Below are 12046 nucleotides of genomic sequence, written 5' to 3'. Positions count from 1 at the left end.
TGTTATGAAATAACACAATTTATAGACAGTTTGGAGCATTAAATAAAAATGCAATCATAATTTAATTTTGGCCATACATTTTAAAATTACTCCATAGAAGGTAAGGCTAGTTAGAAGATAAGATTTTTGCCTCAACATAACTGAATTTGCAATCAATTTTGTTGTTGCAAAAGATTGAAAATACACTGATAAACGACATAGACCAAAGATGTATGTCATGTATCAATGCATAGACTAATTTTTGTTTTGTTGCCCACAATTTTTATCCAAATGAAACAAAGGACAGTTTCAATTAGAAATTCTTTAGAAAATCCGTACTCCATATTAGCTCAAGTGCTCAACCCAAGCGACCCGAGTTAGTTTCCAAAGACCCATCACCCACTTTACCCCAGACCACTGGAGCATCCACTCAAATTAGTTTGGAGTCGGTAGAGAGAGAAAACATAATCAACAAACAACAATGGCGAGAGCAGCAGTCTCAGCATCCCTAATAAAACTCTTCTCCCTCAAATTATCTTCTCAACCTCTCTCCTCCATTCCTGCAACTACCATCTCCTTCAGCACCTTCCACGCTCCTCCGAAAAAGAAGAAGCAGGAAAAGAGGAGAGAGAGTGAGAACAAGAAGACAACTTCTTCGTCTTCTTCTCCCGCCATTGTTGTAGCTTCGGGTTCAGCTTCGTCGGATTCGAAGTCGAAATCCTCTGCTTTGAAATTCGTGAAAAGGAGGACGAGGTCGGACAAGGAATTCGACGAGGATTACATTAAGAAATATGGAGATGAAGAGAGTCATGTTCCTGTTATGCTTGGTGAAGTTTTGGATGTGTTTGATTCTTCATCGTCTTCGTTTCAGCTTCGTTCTTTCGTCGATTGTACCCTAGGTGCCGCTGGTCATTCTTGCGCTGTTAGTTTTCTCGCTCACTTTGAAATTTCATTAAATTGCAATGTTGGTGTTATTTAATTCAGGGTTTCGAAATTTTTAGGGTCTGAAATTGATGATTGTGATACTATTTATCTGATTATTGCATTTTTAATTGAAGAAATGAACTTATTTGATTGAAATGTTGATGGTGGTGCACTGGTGCTTGGTTTTGTTTGTTTGTCAATTTCTGGAGTGGAAAGGAAGACTTAGGGTTATTGTAGCGCTCTCGGGTATGAGTAATAATCTGTGTGTTTGTTCATATTGAGTGAGCTTCTCGCTGGTATGTTGGCAAATGAGTGAAAAATATACTTTGGTTCTGTCATTCTAGGTACACTCGGATGTATGAAAAGAACTAATGAATGTTGGAGAGCCATGTTTGATGATGATTTCATGTAACAGAAATGTCGTTAACTACTCCGTTTGTTGTCTGAACTGAGGAAACACCATAGTGATCTTCTCTGAATATTATATGCCCTCCTTTCTCTATGTGAAGTTGCTCAAGCAACAAACTGGAAAATCTCAAGTCTGAATTATTTAAAAAATGAAGATAGACTTTAATGAAGGGAAGGAACACTATATAATTATACGTAAACACGTTTTATCTTGTTTTGCTTCCTAGTATAGCAGTATATACCTTGTACTGTTCACATGTCTCATGTTAAAGTTCATATATATTCTTCCCCTTTATATGAATACCGATTTAGTCATAGACCCTCAGACCTCAGCTGACATGGAGGTTGCATAAAAAATCTCTATTTCTGCTGCTGAGTTTTTTTAATGCGCTCTACAGATAATTCAAGCTCATCCCGAACTGCAAAAATATGTTGGATTAGATGTTGATCCAGTAGCCCATGAAAAGGCTAAATCTCGAATCAATAATCTGCTGAACAGCAAGTCTGCCTGTTCAAATATCGATTTGAAAGCTCATATGCTTTTGAGGAACTTCAGAGAAATCAAGCAAGCAATTGGCCAGGTTGAGGAAAATCTTTTACTGTCTGGAGTTGATGGGATTTTGATGGACTTGGGAATGTCTTCCATGCAGGTAAGCTTTTGAACACTCTGCAGATTGCAATAGTACAATTGAAGTTTTTCTCTCTGGTTTTTCTGTTAGTCTACATGTGTATGATGATATTGGTCTAGTAAGTAAAGGCTAGCTAAAAGGTTTAAGCTGTTATAGCTGCTGATTTCCTTTTTAGTTGAATACGGTGCCCAACAGATACTCTGAAGGTACATTAATCACTATGAAAAAGTAATGTTAAATAGAGGTGGTTCGTGCTCTTTTTGGAATACTTGCTCTGCTTAGGTGAAAGTAAGGTCAATATTTCCAATTTAGAGTTATCTAATGCATGTCTCAGTTAATATAACCTAAAAGCTGTATAAGATGTGAACCATTGGAACTGATTTTTTTTTTAATTACCTTCTAGATGAAAGTAAATGGATTATTTCTTAATTGATCATTTCTCTTAAAAGTTGATCGGTTTTCTTCTAGCCGGTAGCCTTTTAGTTTTTGTAGTGCACAATTATAGACCATAAACTCCTGATATCCCATTTCTTTTATATTCTTTTGTACTCCGTATTCTTTTTTCTCTTCTTCTTTTCTCCTTCTCTCGCTTGGTGCAAACACATTTGCTCACATACTGAAACTCCTTTTCTCTATGGGGCTACTTCACCTATAATATCAGCAATTTAACTCTGATTTGAATTTGGGCTTGAGATTCATCAGAAAGAGATTAAAGCCTAGAAATTAAGTATGTCCAGTTCCGAGTCCGTGCTTCTTCTTTTTCTTAACAGATTTCCATACCCTTTTGCCTTTTGCTTCTTTTCCATCTCTCTCTTTTTTCTATTTCCTTTGCAAACTTCTCTCATTTTCCTATTTTTATTTTTATTATTTTATCAAAACATATTTTTGCCTCTTCTTTAAACCGGCCTCGTGTTCCCTCTTTTCGTGCCTCGTGTCTACTCTCTTTAACATAACCTCTTTTTTATCTTTTTTTTTTCTCTTACTTCACATTCCGCAGATGGTCCTTATTACGGTTCATGTTAGCCGGCCCCAATCTTTTTGGGCCTAAGACTTGCTGTTTTTGTTGAATTTACGCCTCCAGCAGCTCATCCTGCTACTCTTTTGCATATTTTCTTGTTCTTCCCACCTATTATGTTAGCTCATAGTTTTTGTTTGGCAAACAGTAGGATGGGCAAAAGGAGTAGATTTTACTTCAAATTGTTGACTGGACTAGTCAATCTACTATTTGATGGTGTTAGGTAAAGAGTAGATCGTGGTCAATGTAATCTTTTTCAGTATTGCTGATAAAAGGAGTACTTTAATTAGTAGATTAACCTTGGAATTAAGTCACCCTTTACTTCTTATAATATTAGTAGTTGCCTTATGCTATCTAGAATAAATATTCTTTTTTTTTTTTGCTAATACAAGTCTGCTAATCAGCTAAGTGCCTAAGGTGACATGCATATACAAGAAATTGCGATTGATAAATTGCATCAACCTTTTTATCTTTAGTAGGAAGTGTTTGTCAATTGAAATCATATTTGAAGTTCTATGTTTATTCACTCTACCCAAATTACAAAATTGAAGTTGCAACAGTTAATCTAAAATGTCATAAGTCATATAGTAATTGTGCTTACATTGGATCCATGTTTGGCATGTCAAAATATTAAAGATATGTTTGGATATCTTATTAGTCCTCATCGTGATTCCTCTTCTCATGAGCATGTGGCCACCATTGTAATCTGCAGGTTGATGATCCTAGAAGAGGATTTAGCATGCTTAACAATGGGCCACTAGATATGCGAATGGATCCTAAGGTATGAGCAGGATTTACATATCACCATTTTTTTCTTTCTGCTGGTTGTAAGTTCTATATTGTTGTATTTTTATAGGTAGTAGTGATATATGACTATCTGAAAATAGAATCAGTTTTAGGTTCTTTATTTTGATACATTATCATAAATCTGTAACTACTAAGCTTTAGTATTTTCCTCTGTTTTTTTCTTTATAAACAAACCACCACCCAACACGATTCACAGGTGAAAATGTATTCCATTATTTTTTGAAGTCCAGCAGAGAGGCTATTTGGGGTAGTCTCTTACTTTTCTGAATACAAATAATCATATATGCAACGCTCAAGGAGCTTAAGACTAAGTTGTAAGAGGTTTGCGTATAAGGGACTAAAATTATGCAGTGGTCCAATTGTGGTAGTCACCAACTACTCTTGGACCAATGACTTCTTTATAACGAGAGTTTGATACCATCGTTATTACTAGTGAATGCAGCATAGTAAAATACTAAAATTAGTTAAACCTTATTTGATAAACCCTAATTAATTATCACATGTTGTGAAAATTGTGACTGCCAAACCGATAGATGTAGCATTGATACCCCTACAAAAAATTAGAGGACATTTAGATGTGAATGCAAACTAAGACCAACTAAAGCATTCATTGTGTGACAACCATCTTGTCTGCTTGTTGGCAAATGAAACAATGGTTACCACTTACCAGAGCAACAAGGGAAAAGAAAAGACTAGCAGCAGTGTCTGCAAATAGAGGGTTGTTCATAGAACTATAGATGCATTGAATGCGTAAACAGTAAACATATCTACTTATGAGCCGATAATTTAAACACCAAACTCACCTTTCTATTTACCCTAATCCAACTCATCTTTCTATGAACAATCACCGACTTTTTTCGTGTATCTATAAATAGAGGCTAGTATCCTATTCATTCGAACTACCATAATCCATCCTTTACCCTTTGTATGTATAAATAGAGGTATCATTTTCTTTTCTCTTATCCATCACTTCCTTTTCTTTTTCTCTACAAACAACCATCCATCATTTTCCCAATTCTCTTTACTCCCCATCCAAGGTACAAAATGGCGGACACTACCAAATATGTACATCCCTTCACGAGGGTCATAGTGAATTTGTTGATGGACACCAAAATGGAAACCCTCACGCAAGAGTCTTTCTTCACCGAAGGTTGTATTCTATATCTCGGCTACAAATGTGAGCGAGGTGAAGCCTCAATGGTCTAAGGAAGGTTTCATATGCTATGCATTTATCGGATTCGATATACCTTAAGAACACTACGTCACTACGATTCTGCTACAAATTTGGCACGAAAGTTTGAAGTGGACTGGCATGTGAGAGTTGACTTATAACTTTATGTTGACTTTATATCACTAGGCCATAAAGCCACGTGTTCTTATCTACATTTATTTAGGGGGTCATGTGTGTTTTTCAACTATTGATATAGCATGGAAGATTAGAGTTGACATGGTGGAGGTTGTGCGTGACAATATTTTGGCATACGAAACCATTCCTTCTGACTCTGTTTAACGATCTATAGTTTATACCTTGGGGAAAAAGGACTGGCTACGTAACTACATAAGTATTCCTTTTGTCCCTATTTCTATTTACTTGACACTCTTTTCATATAAAGCCATCTCTAGTTTTGACACGCTTCACTATTTTAAATTATTTATCTCTGTTCACTATAGACCCAATATCTACTAACTATTATAAAGAATCCCCCAATATCCATTAAATAGAATAAAAAAAATACTCCACTACCAACTATCACAAATAAAATATTAAGTCAAAAAGTGTCAAATAATTGGGAACGTAGGGACCAAGGAGTACATAGTTGGGCTGATGCTTTCAAGATTGTGTTCGATGTCTTCTAATCGGGCTTTAGACAACGTCGAATATGTTGTCAAATGATTACCCATAAAATTCCATTAGCTAAACTTAACTGCTTTTCTCCTCTCTTTTTAGATTGAAGTAGTTGGCGAGTCGCGCGCGGTGCCCTTAGGAATAAACTATAGATTGTTAAACAGAGTTTAAAGCAACAGGGATTGTTTTATATGCCGAAATATTGTCATGGACAACCTCTTTGTGTTGACTTTTGTCTGAGGGTGTCATTGGTTTATGAATGCAGGATGTACCTTTATAATGTAGCCTCCTATCTCCTGTGTAAATCCTGATAGATTTTTGGTATTAATTATGTGATTAACTGAATGGAACAGGTCTGTAACAGGGTATTTTAAAAGCAGAGGATATACTGAATTCTTGGCCACCAACTGAAGTTGGGAGAATCCTTCAGGAATATGGAGAAGAAAGTAACTGGTATTCTCTCCAGAACAAGATTGTTAAGGCTCGTCTAGATGGTGGGTTTCATACAACCGGTGATTTGGTGGATCTTATACGCGGCACAACCTCTAGAATGAAAGGTATGACTTTACTAAAGCTGAATGTCCATTGCAAGCCTAAGTTGTTTTCAAAGTTTTTTTTAAAAGATATCCTTGGACCTCAAAAAATCAAAGGGCGCACTTTTGTTAGAACTTAAGGACTATAGCACTCGTTCTCAGATTGTGTTGTCTTTTGCGCCTAAGGTCATTACATGCTGATCTTCTTTCTTATGGTGGTCTCTATGATTTAACACTTGATTATGGGTAGTGTAAAAATTGATTTGCAAGCCAAAACTGTTGTGAGAAATTTATGAACACGTGCTTGGAAAACTGAAAATGCAAAGTGATTTCAACAGGAGGTAGGCAGGGCTGGATAAAGACTGCTGCACGGGTTTTCCAAGCGCTTAGAATAGCAGTTAACGATGAACTCAAAACTTTGGAAAATTCTCTTTACTCTTGCTTTGATTGCCTTGGTCCTGGTGGAAGACTCGCAGTCATATCTTTCCACAGTTTGGAAGACAGGATCGTAAAACAGACTTTTCTCAACATCATCAATAACATTCACAGAAAAGGAGACACGGTTATAAAAGAGGCAGAATTTGGAGCTGAGCCAAGAGAGTTTAACTATTACCCCGCCGAAAAGGAAGTTTGGATTAAGCAAGTAGTAAAAGGCTCTGCTGGGGTAATTCTAACTAAGAGACCTATAACAGCATCTACCGAGGAAGAGAAATTAAACTCGAGGTGTAGGAGTGCGAAGCTCAGAGTGATTCAGAAAATGTAAGATATTACTCAAATTTTGTCAATGGAGGGATATTTTTACTAGAATTATTTGATTAGGGTTTAGGCCTTCACAGGGAAAACTTTTCATTCAAGATTATGCAAGACTTTTATTAATGTGTACAAGTCCACACTTTTTATTTGTTGTGGAGTATTTGCTATTTTTTGTAACAGCATTACTGCGAAGACCGACTGATATCCCATGCTCGTAGGGGTGCGTGTCATCAAGCCGCCGGGCCGGGTGTACTTGTCTTTAAATTTGTAGTTTGTGAACAAAAGGGCAACAACCACGGCTACTTGTAAAACTGTTGAAGGGTCAAATCAATCCACATGCGAAGGAATACTCAGCTCAGCCACCAGAAGGCGGCTTTAATGAGCTCATTTTTGTTTTTAAGTTCGCGTAATTGTTTGACTACTTGAGCATATAAATTGATGGAGGTTAGCTGGGTAGGTGGTGTTGAATGGCAAAATATCCATGCCGCTTTCATGCGTGAGTTGAGTCGGATTGTGACGCTATGTTGAGAAAGTAGTTGTTTTATTCCTTCTGCTTAGAGACCGCATAAAATACAAATAGGAAACTGTTGAATTGTTTAAGGAACGTAGAGAGTATCATGGCTAGTTTGCTACTCTGTATTACCCTACGTCCCACTACGATATGATTTTACATTTATCATGACATTCTAGTTTCCATAAAGGTTAAGTTGGTTAGCATCCAAATGATGTTAAACACCTTGTGATTAAAGAAATGAAGTGATGTTATTATGATGTTGAACACCTAAGCAAGTAGAGTTTTTCCATCAACTTTAGCATGGATAAAATTAGATATACCTATACGGCCCATGATGTGGGACCAGATCTTGCTTCATAGATCAAGGAGAATTTGTTATGATCAAGTTCCCAATTCCTTGAATAATGGCTAATAATTAAACTACTTTTCAATCACCTTTTACGACATAATTGCTGTCCAATATTAAAGTGTCACCCACTTTATAATCCAGTACTTCAAATTAAAACTAAGCTCTAGTGTACCAAGACTACCTGTACTTCTATACTAGTCTACTTGAGATTTTGACCAAAGGCCAAAACTTTAGTACTTCGGTTTAAAAGTTAAAACCGTAAAACTACGAGTCTAAGTGACTACAAGTCTACAAGTAGTCGAGTTGGAGTATATGGGAAAGAAAACTAGGCGGACCACCTGAAGAGGCCGAAATATATTATTGGATATATTTCGTATGAAATAAGCTAATCATAATAAATTAACACTTAAACATACCTATAAGCTAATCATAATCTTATTCATATAAGCTTGGAAGTTGAAGTTTCTTACTTTTCTTCATTTCCCTTCACTTTCGCTCTCCAAAAATGAAGCCAGAAAATGAAGAACAAGCTGCAACTTCAGGGGAAACTACTGCAGCAGCTGCTGCTGCTACTGCTGTTGTTTCTGTTTCTGCAAGTTCTGCAAGCAGAAATAATGGAAGATCAAGAACTCCTTCAAGCTTCATCGGTAGACATCGTTTACAAGCTGCAATTTCTCATCTTGATCAGCAAATCCGACTTATCCAGGTTTCTTTGCTCTTCCATTTTGCCCAACTAATCTTTTATTAATAAGTACCCTCTCTGTCCGGAATTAATTAATAGTGTGACAACTAAATTCGGACAAAGGGAGTATATATTTTTATTGGGTTTCTGTTTCTCTATTCTTTTATCCCACTTTAATTAAATAATTATGTTTATTTTTCATTTTTTGGGGTTTTAGGATGAATTAAATGAGCTTGAAACTATGGGTGGACCTTCTACAGTTTGCAATGAGTAAGTAACATTTCTTCATAATTATTACATTTCTAAAATTAAAATTCTGGGATTATTTTATTTTCTAGAACATTATTGTTCTTAATTTTCTGCAATTGTATAAAACAGGTTGATTTCAGGAATTGAATCAGTTCCAGACCCTCTTCTTCCATTGTAAGAACTCAAACAATTTAAATTTGCTATTTGAATCAGAATTATTTACTCTGTTGTAAAGGTAAAATACTAATTGGGCGGACAATAAATATGATCAAACCATTAATATGGTGTATTAATTAAAAATAAATATCTGTGGTTGGATTGTGTTTACAGGACAAAAGGGCCAGTGGATGTAAACTGGGAGAGGTGGTTTGGAGGAGCAAGTAGCTCAAGAAGTCACAGGCGTTGGATTTGATTATTACGGAATACGGAGTATTCAACAACAAACCAAAGCAGTTTCAATGTCACTAATTAGTAATGACTGTTTTATTTGACTAATGTTATATTGTTATGTCGTTAACATGTTTGTTATCTAACGCCTAGTCGAACGACTAAATGATGATTTTTTTTTTCCCTCTCTATCTTCCTCGTCATGTCATTTATTTAATTTTTTAATTTACATTCGGGTATATATTCGTGTATCTTTTGACAATACGGTAATCTTTATTTAGTTTTGCATAAAGATTAATATTTTGTTAACGTGTTATATATCAAACATGTTATAAGGCCCGGTTCTTTAGAGCTGAATTGAACTGAACTGAGCTTAACAGAATAATAAATAATAAATAATAAATAATAAATAATAAATAATAAATAATAAATAATAAATAATAAATAATAAATAATAAATAATAAATAATAAATAATAAATAATAAATAATAAATAATAAATAATAAATAATAAATAATAAATAATAAATAATAAATAATAAATAATAAATAATAAATAATAAATAATAAATAATAAATAATAAATAATAAATAATAAATAATAAATAATAAATAATAAATAATAAATAATAAATAATAAATAATCCCTCAATTCCTAAATGATCTTCCTATTTGGTTTGGGGTAGAAAATAAGAAAATGGAATCTTGTAATGATTGGGTGTAAGAGTAATGATTGGGTGTAAGAGAAAATAATAAATAAATGAAGAAAAGTAATAAAGAAATGAAAGAGAGAGAAGATATTTTTATTAAAGTAATAAAAAATCATAAAAGTGGGGTTGGGTAGGTGAATGGGGAAATGTGAATGAATTAAATAAGGGATGATGGGGAAATTTATGGTAAAAAGTCATGTTCAAAAATAGAAACAGGAAGATCAAATAGGAACGACATTTATAGAAAAAGGAAGATAAAAAAGGAATGGAGGGAGTAATAAATAATAAATAATAAACAATAAACAATAAACAATAAACAATAAACAATAAACAACAAACAACAAACAATAAACAATAAACAATAAACAATAAAAAATAAACAATAAAAAATAAACAATAAACAATAAACAATAAACAATAAACAATAAACAATAACTAATAACTAGTTAATTAAAAAAAAAAAAAAAATGTTAATTAATAAAAATAATAATTAATAAATAAATAACTATATAATAAATAATATAATCTGTAATTGATTACAATAATTATAATAAATGTTAAATATTAATATTAATAATATTACTAATAACTAAATAATTAATAACTAATAATACGTAATTAATTAATAAAATTAATAATTAATTATAAATAATTAATTATATTAATTCATAATAAATAATTAGTTATAATTAATAATAATAATAATAATAATATAAATGTAAATAATAAGTAATATAAATAATATAAATATAAATAATAAGTAATATTATTATGATTATTATATTATTATTATTAAGTTAAATTGAATTGAATTAAACTGAACTGAACTGGCAAATAAGTCCTGAAATTAAGCCAAAAAGAACAGGGCCTTATAGGGTAGTTATTTAAAGTTAAAATTTACTCATCTTCATTTTGTTTTGTACTTTTTTTTTTTATTCAAATGTGGCTATTAAAACCAAACAGAAAGGAAAAATAACGAAAACAAAATTACAAGGAAACCAAACAAACTAACTACGGAGGAATGAGACGAGGAATAGCCACACCACTAATATCCTCCACTAAAATTCTATTCAAATTGCTAGGAACAAAGGTTAAAATTTGAAGAGCGACGCTTTGAGTAACGCCGTGGTTGGTCAACCAATCCGCTTCCCGATTGCCCTCGCGGAACACGTGAATGATTCGAATGGACCATTCTGGTGTGTCTATCAGCTTGAAGCATTGATTCGGTAAGTGTGTGCACTCACCCCTGCCACTATCTCGACTCTTTAGTATTTGCACACATGCCAGTCCAATTGGACCACAAGTTTGGTAATCAGTAAGTCTTTTGCTAGTTCCAGCCTTCGTAGTAAGGCTTTAACCTCCGCCATGAATGATGAGCATTGACCAAAGTTAGCAGTAAGAGCAGATATGAATGTACTTTGATGATCCCGTATTATAGCCCCTCCCCCTGCAGGGCCAGGGGACCCCTTGGCCGCCCCGTCAACATTGAGCGCATACCAACCAATATCTTAATTTTGTGGTAGAATTAAAAAGGTTTCTTTTTAGTTATGTGATAGCAAACATATTAGATGTTTAAAATTAAATTTGTTTGATTATCAACTACGGAGTACGAAGTAATTATGTTTAATAAAAATCAACTTTGTGATCCAAGAGCTTATTCATCCAATTTTTGCAGTATTGGCTAGAATTGACCATGTTTGAACATGTCCAAATTTGGATAGATAAATTAACACAATTCTAAGTAAATTTTTTCTATACTCTCATAACAATTTTTTTATTAGATTACAGTGCACATGAACGCAATCTTACTTTAACTTTCCCATTTTGAACTTTTCTATACTCCCATAAGATGGTTTTATTGGAATATTTTGCGTGTTTTGAACTGATAGGATAATTCTTCTTACCTACCCACTGAAAAAGATGCAGAATTCAGTATGCATAAAATTCCAATCTCAAAGGGAAATTTATGTTTATAATCACAACTTACATTCTGAATTCATGATTAATATGAGAATAACTGTGGAAGAAAATCACTGGAGATTTAGTTATTTTACATGAGATTACCATGACTTGCAACATGAACAATTCGAAAAGTAACTAATGCATAAACCCTCAAGGGCCTCAATTTTTCTATAGTCTTTCATAAGATCGAAACATGAATTAAGTTGAACCATATCAAAGAACACAAACATTTATATAAGGCGACCTTACACAAAAACCACCTTGATGTCAACCATGATTCCTTTTTTATTTTGATTTTT

At 33.6% G+C, this 12046-nt stretch overlaps 1 protein-coding gene across 1 annotated transcript; it reads left to right on the top strand.

The window, feature by feature from the left end:
* Window positions 1–363: 363 nt before the first annotated feature.
* LOC110783946 (uncharacterized) lies at window positions 364–9266 on the top strand. The gene is made up of 8 exons (XM_021988340.2): window positions 364–901; window positions 1710–1961; window positions 3668–3736; window positions 5973–6165; window positions 6480–8463; window positions 8657–8709; window positions 8818–8862; window positions 9019–9266. The coding sequence occupies exons 1-5, from the start codon at window positions 461–463 to the stop codon at window positions 6902–6904; spliced, it is 1380 nt and encodes a 459-aa protein (XP_021844032.2). The 5' UTR covers window positions 364–460; the 3' UTR covers window positions 6905–8463; window positions 8657–8709; window positions 8818–8862; window positions 9019–9266.
* Window positions 9267–12046: the final 2780 nt, after the last annotated feature.

This window comes from Spinacia oleracea, chromosome 1 (assembly GCF_020520425.1).
Source record: "Spinacia oleracea cultivar Varoflay chromosome 1, BTI_SOV_V1, whole genome shotgun sequence".
Taxonomy (NCBI): Eukaryota; Viridiplantae; Streptophyta; class Magnoliopsida; order Caryophyllales; family Amaranthaceae; genus Spinacia; species Spinacia oleracea.
Note: the sequence above shows the minus strand (reverse complement) of the source record. Positions and strands in the feature narration are given on the sequence as shown.